This window comes from Megalobrama amblycephala, linkage group LG23, assembly GCF_018812025.1.
Source record: "Megalobrama amblycephala isolate DHTTF-2021 linkage group LG23, ASM1881202v1, whole genome shotgun sequence".
Classification (NCBI taxonomy): Eukaryota; Metazoa; Chordata; class Actinopteri; order Cypriniformes; family Xenocyprididae; genus Megalobrama; species Megalobrama amblycephala.
The window spans coordinates 12,379,434-12,395,793 of NC_063066.1; the positions used below are offsets into that span (position 1 = coordinate 12,379,434).

General features: G+C 37.4%; 1 protein-coding gene across 4 annotated transcripts in view; it reads left to right on the forward strand.

The window, feature by feature from the left end:
- Nucleotides 1-16,360, forward strand: part of si:dkey-237h12.3 (teneurin-3) — a 161,384-nt gene that overhangs the window by 126,721 nt on the left and 18,303 nt on the right. For all 4 annotated transcript variants that reach the window (XM_048175739.1, XM_048175743.1, XM_048175742.1 and 1 more), the window contains 5 exons: nt 1,878-1,997; nt 6,122-6,383; nt 8,346-8,613; nt 9,519-9,662; nt 15,946-16,195. In XM_048175739.1, the coding sequence (XP_048031696.1) occupies nt 1,878-1,997; nt 6,122-6,383; nt 8,346-8,613; nt 9,519-9,662; nt 15,946-16,195 (1,044 nt within the window). The remainder of the gene's footprint in view (nt 1-1,877; nt 1,998-6,121; nt 6,384-8,345; nt 8,614-9,518; nt 9,663-15,945; nt 16,196-16,360) is intronic.

Here is a 16,360-nt window from a genome sequence, read left to right on the forward strand (position 1 = left end):
TTTAGTCGTGAAGTGAGCAGGATATATTAAAATTTAACGTATGATACTAAATGGGGCAGAGGGTGCCTGAGTTCTCCCTAGCTCCATAGCGCCCCACAGTTGTACAAGTCTGTGGTGTTAAATGGAACTGCAGCACATATTTATTGAGAGCCATTGGGGCAGATTTCAGACTTAAGATTGGTGTTTTTTTTAACATTTAATTTATATCCACATTATATCCATAATGATTTTTTTTTTAAGATGATCATCAACCTAGGAACTCTAACCTCTGGTGTTTCAACAAACAACAGCACGTCATCTGCGTACAGATCAATCTTTTGCTCTAAACATCTAAACCTTATTCCTTTTATCCTGCTCGTCTCTCATTAATTGTGCTATGGGCTCAATTAATAAAGCTGAAAGAGCAGGGCTGGGTGGGCAGCCTTGGCAGCAGCCTCTTTCCAGATTAATACTCTTGAGTGAGATGCCCGTTGATCCTTATTCTAGCATTTGTTGATGAATACAAAATTTTAATACAATTAATGAACTCATCTTTAAAACCAAATCTTTTCAATGCCAAATACAGTCATAAGCCTTTTCAGCATCTAAACTAATTACTGCTGCTCTGATATTTTCTTTTGTGACATGATCAATTACATGCATCATCCACCTAATATCATCTTGTGTCTGTCTCTAACAAACAAATCCTGTCTGGTCTGAATCCACAAATTCTGGTATTATATGGGACCTATTCTACAGTGAACCAAACTGATAAATATGCCACAAAATGGCTAGTTTAGATGCTTTAGGAAATTAACGTTATTTAAAAATGATTTCAGCCATCAAATTGTTTAATATATAATATAAGCTTTTCACTGAGACTCATGGCTTTTTATCCCAATAATGCCTCTATTTCATGTTTTATTTATCAATGTTATAACATATTAAAATGTATATGCATAGAAAGTCCTTCTGGCTATGCAAGTAATTGTGATGCCGTTTGATGTGTTGCACAATATTTCCCACAATCTTAAAGTGGTTTTTGTAACGTTTTGGGGTTGTAGATCTAACAGCATGGGAAAATAGAGCAAGCCTCTCTCACTCATAAGGAATAAACAATAGGGTTTTTCTTTTTTGATAGGAATTCAGAACTTCAGTTTCCCTTTTGAAGACTCCATGTTATCTAATTTTTGCTGCTTTTATATTGCAGATAAAAAAGCCATCCACCATTGGTATGATTTGTACAAAAAGCTAACGTACCATGTACTTTAAGAAATGATTATTTTTCCTGTGAAAAAATTGAGCGCTTCACCTTTGCACCTCTTCAATTTGGGCTGTTGAGCGAATATATTCCATGCCCTTTCGTATTTTTTGGGCAAAGTTAACAATATGAACATTGCTGCTTGTCTTCACTGCCTTAGAATAGGACCACTCAAGAAAAACTTGTTAGAATCTCTTTAGAATATTTAGTTGATGAAGCTTTTGATTATGCCTTGATGAGGAAACTTCTCATCCCGCCCATCTGCCCTGAGGTTCCTTTTGTTCGCACATTGAAAAATTATCGCGCAATTAGTCTAAAGATGCAAGATTGCAGGTCAGACACTAAATGGTGCTTGGTAAAATAATTTGTGCTGTAATTACGTCTGTTAAGATTATCAAAACAGAACGGCAGAGGAAGGTCAGGTGCAGTGGATTGAGTCATTTCATTTCATGATCTGGATATTTTATGTATAAAATCTAAAAATGTTATATATAAATTATAAAAAATGTAATGTTTTTGGTTTTTTTAATAAGCAGTCTGCTGACCTTGAAAATCAATGTGATGGTTAAACTACCTTTGCTTTCATTCAGAACCACATTTACGTGTTTTTGGATGTGTGTTTGTGTTTATTTTACAGCCTGGTGTCCGTTGTGCGCGGACAGGTGGTGACCAGTGACGGCACTCCACTGATTGGGGTGAATGTGTCCCTTCTGCATTACCCCCAGCAGGGTTATACCATCACCAGACAGGACGGCATGTACGTACAAATATGTTTTATTTAGACACAGACAAGCACATACGTATACACACATAATTATGCTAATACCTATCCTTAAGATAGTCAGTGAGAAACCATTTTGCATAGTTTTATGCAAATTCCTATTTACATCTCACCGCTTCCCACACAAGTCAACTTAAGTCAAATCATCACAGACAGACACATTCTCACCCCCATGTCAATGTTCCTGTCACTTGAAGGCAAACTTGACCTAATCTCATTTTTTGACCCAGAAAGGTCACATTAGAATATATTTTTTTATAAACACACACAAAAATATATACATAATTCCACAAAATATATGATATGTAATATTTGTGCAATTTTATCTATGTATCATGTAATATTTTATATAATATATAATTTAGATTAAACTTTATATTGTTGGTACACTTTAGACATTCTACTAACTATAAGTAACTTTGCAACTATATGTCAACTAACTCTCCTTAGGGGCCGTTCAAACAGAACGCGTTTTTCTATTCCAATGTGCTACTTTCCCATTGTTTTTCTATGTACACACGTGCTAGACAGACGTATATGACTGTTACGCTCACGTCTCGTGTCTTTTGCAGCGCCTCGCACATAAGCGCCACGTTTTTAAGATGCTGTGTCAAGTTAAAGGCCCACTGAAGGGCCTTGAACCGCGCAGCATTATTCACTGTGTTGACGTAATTTCTAGTGAAACAGGAAGACAAGGTGGGATATATCTACAAGCTCCTCCTCTTTTTTCAAAATAGCCAATGACTTTTTGCATAGATCACAGCTCGGCCAGAGCCGTTGAGCTCGTAAAACCCAATTTTCCTCATAATCTAACCTTTTCTTCTCCATATATTGCTTTAAAATGTAGCATTGTTTGTAGAATTCAAATGTGTCCGAACATTTTGTGATCTGTGCCGACTCGCACGTAGACTGTTCCGGCGGTTCACGTGACACACGAAAATGGACTTCATTTCCGTCAATGGAAAGCATAATTTACACTGTCTGAATCGTTCCCTATCCTCTATATAGTGCACTATGTGCCATTCACCATATAGAAACTAGTACATGTGTGAACAAATGACCTATTTCAGATGCAGCTTCAGTGTGTGTTGATAGTGTAGGAGGAGGCGGGACTTCAGATTCTAGAGAGCATTTGATTGGACAGAAGATTTGATTAGAAGTTGAAGTCCGCGGTGACGTCATGAAAATCCGTGATCCATTTTAGTGAAGTGACTGTAAGTTTTGAATGCTTATATCTCCTAAATGCGAATTTTGTCATTGTTTTGGAACACACCAGCTTATTCATAACCTTAAGGCTAACATATTCATACTAAAAGCTACATTTTGATTTCATGGGGACTTTAAAAGAATTTCAACTTGTACACGCAGCTCCGCTCATCAATGTTAGTTCCAAAACAGTGGAACGATCAGAAGAACTCAGAGGCAGGGCAAGCATTGCAAGCTTCTGTTTACAGTAGCAAGTTGGCATGGCAACTGTTTTATTTGAAGGCAACATGGCAGAGAAGCCAGTGTGATTATTTTCCTCTTTTCTATGTCAAAAATAGTATCTATCTATTCTGCTGTTTGCCTATTTCTGTTATTTCCGTTATTGCCGTTATTGTATCACGTCTCAAAAGCGCGCCTCGAGACCCTCGCATTCTGTGCTGCGCTTTTTTTAAAACCTGAGCGCTGCGTCTCGCGTTTTTAGATGCAAACACGCGTTCTGTGTGAACAAACCCTAGTAGACTGTTAGTAGACGGTTAGGTTAGGGTTTGGTGTTAGTGTTCGGGTTAATAGAATAAGTTGACATGTAGTTATACTTATAGTTAGCAGAATGAATACTATAATTTACCATAATTTAAACTTATTACACAATATAAATAATAATTGTTTTTAAAATGAACACTTAATACAAACAAAACAATTAAACAGTCTGGCAGTAGTGATACTGTTTTAATCATGAAACATAAGTACATAAAACAGCTGCTTGATTTTGAGTCTGACAAATGATGATTTTCACTAGATGAATCAGTTGGTAATTCTTTAGCTGTTCTGACCAATTAAATTAATTCAGTAGAGGATATAAGACTGAGTTAAACTGATGAAACAAAAATCTGATCTGCACACACATTAAAAAGATGAAAATTTTTCACTTTCAAGCCCCATTTTAACTCTAGTTATACAACATTAATGCAGTCAGCAGAGTTTAACTTTAAGTTCTGTGTGGATCTGACCTTCTTGTTCCTTTATAATAATCCCTTTAGTCATTATCCATCATTATCAAGAATCACACAGATCAGCAGTTAATGTGAGTCTTCTACTCAGGGGTCACATGTGTGGGAGTATGCATGTGCATGTGTGGCGACCGTATGCCTTTAACTGAGGCATGACCATAATGCATTAAAAATGTTATTTTCTCTTCAAGAGAGTTTAATGAAAGAAAGAAAAAAATACTCAAGGGATGGATCTACATCTCTAAAGAAGAAAGGCCGATGTTGGGGATTATCTGATATATCCAGATCCCTCCTAAAAACCTGCACACAGGGGAATATGCTTCAGATAATCATGCTTGTTCAGTGCTGGTGTCTGCTCTTGGTTAGCAAGCGTGTCCAAGGGGAAACAGAGGGAAAGAAACAGCTTTAAAGGCCGACGGTCTGGAACAGTGGCCCAGCCATGCCCAGACTGAAAAAAGGGACATGAGCAGTTTGGGAGAATTTCAAGGCAGTGACACTTCAAGGATGTGTATGTTTGTATGAATGTGCATAAAGTCACCGCAGCGTTCATCTCTCCCCTTCCGGGCAGGGGAGACAGCAGCTCATATAGAGCACGACTTCAAAGAGACGCCCCTTCATTTCCAAATCTGCGCCTACCTCCTCGTTACACCACGCTAATTAAAATAGGTCCTGCGCTAACTGTGACCTCCAGATCTCTCATCCAAATCCCTGAAATGTAAAAAGTTACATCACATTTCTACCCCTTTCCCTCATCAACTAATAGAACATTTTAAGTCTGCCAGCAAACTACTGATAAAAGACAGTGAAGTGCATGTCATTTAGCTGTTATTTTCATTGGACGTTTGAGTCGGATACATTTCTAGCAGAGGATATGGAATGTGGAAGATATCAAGCGCTGTGATGAAGCTAACAAACCATGTAATTTGGAGAGAACCCATGTGCTTGTCAGTGTAATAACAGGAAATTACAAATCACACTTAGCCTTCATATGCCCTCTGCCCCCACACAAACAATTTGAGTTTCTGGCACGAATTGTATCTCAAACTCATATAAATGGTGAAATATTATTAAAATATACACTATTGTTTAAAAGATTGGGTTGGTATGACTTTTTCTTTTTTCATGATTGTGAAAGAGTTCTCTTATGCCCAGTTCAGAGTACACGATTTTAGATTTTAAATTTTAAATTTACAAAAATTTAGGAGTCAAAATCGCATATTCTGACACAGTGACTATTGTAACAGACAAAAAATACTGTGTAGTCTGAATCTGGCATTACGCTCAACAAGACTGCATTTATTCGATGAAAAACACTGTAAAAACTGTTATATTGAGAAACATTACTACAATTTAAAAGTTTTCTTCAGTCTTCAGTGTCACATGATCCTTCAGAAATCATTCTTAATATTATCAATTTGGAAAGCGGTTGTGCTACTTAATTTTTTGGGGATTCTTTGATGAATAGAAAGTTTACAGGAATAGCATTTATTTGATATGAAAAGCTTTTGTAACATTATAAATGTCTTTACTGTCACTTTTGAACAATTTAATTAGTCTGTGCTGAATAAACGTGTACATTTCTTCCAAAAACATTTTTGCTAACACCAAGCTTTTGTGCATTATTAAATAACTTAAGCTGCTTTTGATACATTTCTCATACATACAACATAGAAGTACCATGTATAATATTGCCATGGTTATTTGGACATGGCACCATGATAATAATGGCATGTACCATTGGAATACTATATTTTTGGACTGTAGCAATACCAGAGTATTTTTTTTTTAAATACCATCATACCACTATAGCACTGTTTTGTAAGAGTAATGTAATTGTCTATCATTCGTGAGCTCTGTTCTGAAAATTGTGTTTTTACCCAACTGCAGGTTTGATTTATTGGTGAATGGTGGGACAGCATTGACGTTACGTTTCGTGCGTGCTCCGTACTCCGCTGTGTATCGCACTGTGTGGTTGTCATGGAGAGTTTTCCATGTGATGGACACGCTGGTGATGAGAGAAGAGGAAAGAGACACGCCAACCTGTGAATTTAGTGGCCTTGACAGACCCTCGCCCCGAATCACTGCGTCACCACTCTCCACCTTCTACCGCTCCAGCCCCAAGGCCAGCCCCATCATTCCTGAGACACAGGTGACTCATACTGCATCACATCTGGGAGTAAAATGAGTCTTGGTTCATTTTTCCAGGAAATCAGAATAAATTTTGGCTTTGTGCCTTAACCCCATCTAAGCTGTATGATTTAATGTCACTACAAAATACGAGAGAACCAGATGATTTGTACATACAGAACATACTATACGGTCAGGAAAACCAGACATTCTTAACACCATCACGAAGATATTGCTTCTGAATTAATTATGACAGTGGCATATTATATCATGTTCCTGTGACAGAAATAATTTACATTTCATGCTTGTAACATAAGTCACTTTTAAGGCTATAAGTGGAAGTCAGCAGAAATCAGACTTGTGTGTGTGTGTGTGTGTGTGTGTGTGTGTGTGTGTGTGTGCGTTTTTGTGACATACCAGGACAGAAATTTGTGTGTAATGACATAGGTATTACAAGGAGAGGGTGACTTATGAGGACATTACCCCATGGCCCCATTTTTGAAAAGGCTTATAAATCATACAGAATGATTTTTTTTTTTTTTTGAGAAAGTAAAAATGTGCACAGTTTCCTGTGATGGGTAGGTTTAGGGGTAGGGGTAGTGTAGGGCGATAGAATACAGTATAACAGTATACCATTATGCCTATGGAATGTCCCCACAATTCACAAAAAGAAACCTGTGTGTGTGTAAATTCATGGTAATTATTATTTTAGATAACTTAGATGTTCATATGATGCTGCTTGAAAATTTGTTTTGGTTGTCTCTTGAACCAGTTAAAAAGTCTCAATCTGAATGTGTATGGAGCATCTTCAGTCTTTTGGAGCATCTTACTCTTCCGGTGTAAAATTTTGGGAAAATATACATTTTAAATATGAATTTATTCCTGTGATTGCAAAGCTGAACTGTCAGCAGCCATTACTTAAGTCTTTAGTATTACATGATCATTCAGAAATCATTGTTATATGGTGATTTAGTGCTCAAGAAACATTTCTGATTGTTATCAATGTTTACAACGGTTGTGCTGTTTAATATTTTTGGGGAAGCTGATATTTTCTTCTGATTCTTTGATGAATAGAGAGTTCAAAAGAACAGCATTTATTTTAAATGAATCTTAGGGTGCGTTCACACTTGTAGTTTGGATCGTTTGGTTAATTTGGTCTGGACCAAAAAAAAAAAAAAAAAAAACATTTAGTCCTGCACCGATTAGCATTCAGAGTTTATCACCAAACCAAAAGATACCAAACCTAAAGGCATAGGGATACGGTCACAACCTGATTGGTCGGATTTTATGACGTATTGCCTATTTTGAGACGGAACTTACCGAGCATCCAAAACAATGCTGTGTGCTGAGGTAAATGCATTCGTTGTATGTGTGTAGCCTGCATATGATGGTACTTTGGCCAGCTGGGAACTCGTGAAGAGCTTATAAAATGTGTAAAGGGGTCAAAACAGCGACAGGAATCCATCCGTCACACACACACACACACACACACACACACACACACACACACACACACAAACGATCTGCTGCGCGGAGACGCGTGTCTGATGCCTGTGATGGGTAAACTCGTGACTATGACTAGAAAAAATGATATGCGTGAGGATTCTGTCCTTTTTAGGGTCTCATCTTCCTGTTTTTGGTTCGTTTACATGTCTTTGTTGCGGACTCGGTCTGCTTGTTTGGCACGCACCAGGGTTCGGATGACAGTGTTAACACATGCTCAAATGAACTGCACTAACAGAACAATCGCACCAGGGTTTGTTTTAATTGAACCAAACATGCGTGAACGTGAACGCATCCTTACCATCCCCAGACCTTTGAACAGTAGTGCATATCCAGAGTAGAATGAATTCCTAGTGTTTAATGAATTTGCAAAGCTGTGCATTTTGTTACAAATAATTTTAATAAAAATGCTAATAATCCAGAAGGAAATTTACACTACAAGCAATTAACTTCCTCCCTCATGCACCTATTTTAATCACAGGTTCTTCATGAGCAGACGGCCATTCCTGGGAGTGATTTAGATTTGATTTACTTGAGTTCACGTGCTTCAGCCTACAAACCTGTTCTGAAGGTCATCTTGACCCAGTCCAGCGTGCCCTTCGGCTTGGCTCGGGTCCACCTCATGGTGGCTGTGGAGGGCAGAATGTTTCAGAAGCAGTTCCCAGCTTCACCCCGGCTCTCTTACAGTTTTATCTGGGACAAGACCGATGCATACAGCCAGAGAGTCTACGGACTCGCAGAGGCTGTAGGTAGGTAGCAGAACAATGGGAAGAAACAGATCTATATAAAGCCCTCTGTGTATGAATATATTATTAACCTGGACTGATTTAAACCAGGAGACAATTAATCTTTTTTTCACCCAGATAATTCTGTGGCGAGATGAATCTGCCTATAAACTGATGTATGTGTTTGAGTACAAGCCAGACTGATTAGGTGAAGGTGACTTATTATGATACAGGCTAAAAGGTTAAACTTAATATTCTCTGAACCTTAAACTAAAGGGATTTGGAACAGAGAATTCAGGACAATAATATGGTTTCATTTTAATACCGGCACAGTTGCTGAAAATACACAGTTCAAAAGCCAATCTCATTTTGTTAAAGTTGTAGCGTATGCTTAATTGTTATCTGAACCATCTTTTCTAATCTGACACTGGGTTGTGTTCTAGCAATAAATAAAATATATAAGCAGCTGCTTTTTTCTAGTCCATCTATTTATTGCATGTATAATTATTAGTCTACAAATGAATCGCACTGAGAAACATCAGCTTTCAGAAGGGCACAGGTCCATTTGGAAAATGTTGCTATGACTGGACTCATTGTAATCATACCATTTGCTGAAATACTTCTTCCCTAACAATTTTGTAACTGAAATAGTAACTGCAACAGTTTCCCAGGTGCATGAACAGTAAATTGTCAATATTGCATATACTTGTGCAATTATTACACATAGTAAGTGAACAACCTATAGAATTAAAAATGTTTGAATCCTTAAAATATATAAATATGCTTAAAGTATTTGCATGCAAAAGTATGCTTAAAATATTATTTTTTAATTGATTAATTTAAACATGAAACCCACTTTAAATTAGGTGGAGAAAAACATTTAAAGATAATAGATACCTTTTGCCCTGTTTTTTCCCCCTATGCTGTAGTATCTGTGGGCTTCGAGTATGAGTCATGTCTGAATGTGATCCTGTGGGAAAAGCGGACAGCCACACTGCAGGGATATGAGCTGGAGGCCTCCAACATGGCTGGCTGGACCCTGGATAAGCATCACATCTTGGATGTGCCAAACGGTAGGAATCACTTATTAAACCCCATCGGAACCACCTCATGGGAAATGTCCCCTCACCAACTCAGGGGTCAGTGCCTCTACCTGGACTCATTGTCATAAATATTCATCTTAACATGAAATATGGTTCATTGCCTCATTTGCACATAATAAAGCTGAGTTTGAAAGGGCTAATCGCTCACAGTGATGACAGATTAAATCGGAATCATTAACATAGCGTGCCAAGTCAGAGCTGTGCTCTCCAACATTATGCAGGACATGATTTGGCTGAATGAACTTTATCCAGTTTTCAGGCGCAGAATGCATACTTATAGCTTAATTCAATAAAAGTGCCATTAAAACACAAGCGTGAATATGGAAATGTGGCATTATTCCACCAGGCATTCCCTGTTCCTTTGTCTTCATAATGAAACAGGGTGACAGGGAAACCCATTCTGTCAGCTTAAATCTCCACATTCACACCGATAATGGCATCTTTTTATTCTTGGTAAATGGCGATGTGTGCACAGTTTGAACTGAATCCAGCAGTCAAATTTAATGGTGCATTTAGAGAAAGAAGTCAGTTTTTCAGTGCATCCTGATGCCCTAAACAAAAACAAGATTAGACTGGCACTTTTCAGGTGCAGTTATTTCACTAGAGTTAATGTGACACCATCTGATTTTACCTTGCCTGAAACAAAGAATTTAAGCCTCTTTTTGATTGCTGGCGAAATCCCAAGGCCAAATGGGCATTTCCACACCCTTTAATCTGACGACCTGCCGAGCAAATGGTCATGGCCGTCTGCTCAACCCTTATTTGTGCACCTCTAGACACTTTATCTAGTTTAAGCACTGTTCCTGCCAATAAGGATTCATTTCTCATTTTACACCTCGAGTACCAGAGTAGATTAAACCAATTGCAGATTTTTGAAGATATAGATGTGGCTTATATCAGTATCTTATTTTAGATTAGACCATTAATATGGAAATGCTTTGGTGTTGCCATTTTATAATCAGTTAATACTGATTATCATCTGTTAATAGTGCATTTAATCGATTTGCCAAATCCAGGATTCATCATGTCACTTTACTCTGGCTGTTTTTTAATATTATTTTCAGTGCATGTAGATGAAAATTTACATACTTCTTATGTTAAATATTTGGGGATTTTTATGCAGCTCAGGTTTATTTGCTTGCTGGTGAAGTTCATAGACTTTGAATTGAAGATTAACTGCATTGTTTTTTGCTGTTTTTGTGAACTAAATCTGTCAAAAACCTCACAGACACAGTTGAAAGCGATGGAACAAAAAGCCCAGGAACTGCGTATTCTGATAGAAAGCACTGAGGCAGAGAGCATCTGTCCTAGAGTTCTCAGCTCTGTTAAATCTAAATCCATAACATGATCTTCTGTTCTTCTTCATCTCTTAACTAAATAATAGCAGGTTTGTGGTTAGGTGAGTTTCACACCGGGTTACTCAATATTTATCTACATGCTCATAATCTTCTTAGTCATCGACTTATAGGTTTACTCTGAGAAGAATGGCTCTTAAAAGAGCTTAAGACATAAATCTGGCTCACCCTGGTTAATCTGAGATTTATAAATTAGATGAAAGCTTTGCGCATTGGGGCATGTCACCTTTACCTTCTTTTACGATTAGTGCGTTTCTGTATATCAGAAGCAATGCATGAGAAGTGATGGAGATGGGAAAACATTTTGTCCTGAAGAACATGTCACAAATGTAATCAATTTGCCAAAGGGAGATCTTCTCTTTGACAGTCCCATTTGTCTCGCTGATTGATAATACGGAGCCTCTCATATCTATGGCTTACAGGTCTGATCAGCAGTCAACGGCCGTGCAAACTGTGTGCCTGGGCATATATGTATGATCTACATCCCATTGCTAAGCTTTTACTCATAACACAGCCATACTCTTTGAGTTTTTAAATATTAAACATGGTGGTGCTAAAATCTGAGACAAAAAAAATGCTTCTATTTTGTATTTTTCTAATTTAATATATATTTTCCTAGTGTTAGTCCAGCTCCTTTGCAGGGTCCACTTTCATCTTAATTATTCGCACACACGCTGGATTTGGCACGTTTTACGCTGGATGCCCTTCCTGACACACTCACACGCTGACACTGGGAGAACATGTAAACTCCACACAGAAAGGACTCCTGGCTCAGCTGGGGCTCGAACCGTGGACCTTCTTGCTGTGAGGCGACAGTGCTACTCATATTGAATAGTATACAATAGTATTTGGTTTGTCATTTCACGTTAATGACAGCAGCACTCAAGCAGCATGAACTCCACAAGTTTGTGTAAAATCTTTTGATCATGTTCTCCAGCATAATTTGAGAATGAGCCAAAGAGCATCTTGTGCTTTAATTGAAGCATCTGAACATCTGTACAAAGGAGTTCACATGATCAATGTTACTAAGTTGATTATGTGATTAGTAACTTAGAAATGATGGAGAATTCTCAGTGATTTTCTCTTCATGCAGAAAAGTTCAATGTTGTCTCAGATTTTTGGATCCCACTGTAGGTGTCAATCGTTAACCTTTTTGGTGAATTTTTCCGATATGGCAGACTGCTTAGCCTGAAGCATCTTTTCAAATGCAGCAGAACACCTAAGTGATTTGATATTCAGCTTGTTTGCTTGACATTTACCAAATAGTTTTATTTATCCCATTGCTATTTGATCAGCATATTTGCTCAGTGAATAATCAATAAGCATAAGCATTGCATTACTGTAGATGACATTGAATAAAATTTCCATTTATGGAGTTTGTTGTACCTCATAGACATTAACATGTAGCTGAGAGTGGCCAAAAATTGACTGTTTTTCACCTAATGGTCTAGCCATAAAGTTACAAGTTAATTAGGCCACAATTTACAACATCCATGCTGCATGGTAATGAGTAACACTAATGAAAATCATGCACTTTAAATGTAATTATTTTGTGACGCTGCTTGTAATTAGTGGTTCTTGCAAATCTTGCAGCACAGATCGTTCTATGGATATCTTAAATTGTGAGGCATTTGTGCAATTACTTTTCTAAGCAATAAGTTTTATTGTTCCTCCTTGACTTTTTATTGTTTTATTGACTTTGTCAGAAGAAACTACCAAGAACACCTTAGAAACTGCATAACAATGTCCTGACAACCACTCACAATGCCTTCATAGTGACAATGTTGATTATCCAAAACAATATGTGAGTTATTGTTCATCTTGTTCTTGTTGAATAGGTTTTGGCATAGGATTTACAGTCAAATTTTTGTAAATAAGTCATTATTTTCTTTTATGCATTTGAACAGTGATTCATAAGCAGTGCGAGCAGTGCATAATGAGATTAGGGCAATGCAATGCAGTAATCGTAGAGTTTGAATAAGTGAAATGTGTCATTGGTTTGTCTTGCTGTCAAGGTCAGTGGCTTTGTTGAGTCACACTTAAAAGCAGACACTCAGACCAATTCATCTTACTTAATGGTACATTGTAGACCTCTGAATGAGAACAGCAGATTCTATTGGGCCGGGCGTTTTCAAGATCCCCTCTGACTATGTCTTCATTCCAGCCCTCTTCTCAATCAATTAATCAATGGCAGGGCCTAATCAAGCAGGAACAAATTGCTATGCACCCTGCTTTGCGACACATGGGAAGACATTAGCCATGATTCGCATGCAGTTCAGATTCGCAGAGGGTTTTTGGGTCATTTAAGCACTCTGTGAATTAACAGCTGATATCAGCCAATGACAGTTTACCACATTTGCAGCTGAAGTGACAGTCATGACACTACAGAGGAATGCCCAATGAGACCTGGCTCAGGATGCACTTGATTTGTCTCCTCAGTGACACAGTGAATTCAGGAAAGGCAACTAGGGATGTACAAATCTACATATTTTGAAAATTTTGTTGGACTGTATAATTGGGCTGTTTTCAGGTTCACATGAACCTGATCAGACATATTTCTTGGGCAATGTACATAGGACACGTTCTTTTGTTCAACAGAGAGAATGCAACTGAATGGAACAAAATTTTGTGGCTTTGACATGTTCTTCAAAGAGTTTTTTAGCTTGACATGCCATTTTAAAAACACAATGCTTGTGTCAGGATGCTCAAAACAAGAAGTGATGCAAGAGCAAATGATGTCTGTCTGAATGTTTGTCTTTTAATGGCTGTTGCTTTAAAAGGGGATATAGCTGAAGATGCAACTTTTTCCAGAAGGTTTCACTAACAAGCTTTCTTATTGTTTGTTTTAAAAACCTCATAATGTTTAATCAAAATGTCATAACTTCTTCTGCTTCCATTTAGCAGAAAATACATTCGATCACTTAGTCGTGTGCCGAGACGCTGTGGGACTGATATATCTGTTACACAATATAAAGAGAATATAGCAAGATCTAAAGTAGGAGGAACATTTATGCTATCGTTATATATCACCACATCGTCCAGCCCTAAAACTGCTAAAAGGCATTATAGGCATAACAGTGTGACAGTCTGTAAAGCTGCTTTGAAAAGTGTTATACAAATAAATTTGACTTGAGCTAAAGCACATCATTCAGAAAATATGCTAGATAAATCACACCTGCTAAAAAATAACAATTTCAGTTCAGTTGCTGGACCAACTAGTTGACCTCAGTGGCTCACAGTGTTATTCATTATTTGTGCTTCCATGATCAGAGTAGACTGTCAGAAAAGACTCTCTGGTCAGCCTCTGATGCATTGGTTTGTCTTGTTTACATTCACAAAAAAAAAAAAAAAAAAAAAAATCACATAGAAACAATGTTGAAGAGCTGTAGCCAAAATATTTAAAATAAAGCCGTTTCAGACTCCTATAATTTTAATGAAACTCAGCCTCTGAACCAATTACAAGATGGTGTGTAGCCACTGAGGTAGCTAGTTACTGAGCTTGAAATGTGGTGGCCAGCCAATTGGAGCATAGTTCATTGCAGTGTTATTGATGTGATTAATAGGCCAAAGCAAGTGTTGGAAGTCTAACATGTTGCTCAGTATGAATAATTTATGGCCCTGGGCATGGCACTTCCCTTTGAAGTTCCTCTTTGAAGCCAACCCCAAAAAGAAACAAGTTAAATTTTCACAGGACTGAAATATTTATCTGTAATGACCCAAGCTCCTCACTCAGTCTTGGACTGAAAGTGGTGTTAAAGTGATTGAAACGATCAAAGGTTTTAGAAGCTGAGATCTATAGAGACTGGAAAATAAAGCACACAGCTGTGTAGATCATCACCTCTCAGGTGATCGAAATGTCTCTGGTTGGTACATTTAATGCTTGAGGATTGAGGACTATGCTTTTTATTATTTATTTATTTATTTATTTTGGACATTGCACATTTGAGATAGATTCTCTCTGGTTAGTCAACACAAAACAACACAAAATCAGTCATAGTTTTTCCTAAAGAACTGCTATTGTGTGGCACAAGCTTTCCTCTGAATGTTTTTTTGTTTTGTTTTTTAGTTGCTGAATATTCCAAAATGAGAAATAATGTGAGACGAAAGCATTTACATGCTTAAATAGTGAAGACAATATGACAATTTTAAGTAAATCATTATAATTTGAAAATGTGTTATTTTCTTTAATAGTATTTTTAATAACAGTGAACTGACACAAATTACAGCATAGCTCATTTAATAACAAATCAGGGTGTATTGTGTACTAAATGTCGTGTTAAAAGAAAAAATAATGCAAAACCAAAATAACAAAGACCAACATCAGATCAAAAAAAGATGCCATTTTGCTTAAAACTAGACTCTTCAGAAAGTGCTCAATTAATTTCAAAAGTTGAAGTGTAATCATCCATATTAATGAAACTGTTCATTATGGTTGCTCTGATGCCTTTAGCAGCTTAATTCTTTTTGGAGCTTCCTCATCAAAGTGCTACTTCAATGTCCACATTAATGGAGTTTCTAACGGAAGTTCGGGAAGATCACAGTGCTAAGTGCCCCCTTTTCATAGTGATGTCCAGGGTAGGAACTTTCATCTTTAGTTGAGTTATATGCTCAGGCCTTTCCATTAGAGCCAGAAAAAACTTCCTACCCTTTTTCCATCCCTCTTATAGATTATATGAGCATGTGAGGTTGTGAAGTCAGATATGAATAGCTTTTCTCTGCTTGTTTGTATAAAAAAGTTAAATTTTCATGAAAAATGCGACATTTAGGTAAAATTAGAGTAATAAGCAAAGAATGTTTCTTTTTTTATGAAATAATAAAGTATTTTGTTATATATAATAAATTTTATAAAATAAAAAAATATATATTGATTTTTTTTCTCCCACTCTCTGGTGTCTCAGGGATTCTGTATAAGGGAAATGGTGAGAATGTCTTCCTCTCCCAGCTTCCTCCCATTATCAGCACCATAATGGGTAATGGCAGGCGCAGAAGCATCTCCTGTCCGAGCTGTAATGGGCAAGCGGAGGGAAACAAACTGCTGGCTCCTGTTGCTCTTGCATGGGGCATTGATGGCAGCCTGTACGTTGGCGACTTCAATTACATCAGACGCCTCTATCCGTCAGGCAATGTCACCAGTGTCATGGAGCTCAGGTGAGTGAGCACAACCGGATGTGTGATTTAGTAGCACGGCAGCATGGAAAGCTTGCAGATTACTTGAGACATTTTGTGACAAACAACATGATCCTGAGAGGCAGCGTCTAGTGATCATCCCTCTACAAAACATTTGATAGCATAACTATTTTAATTCACAAAACT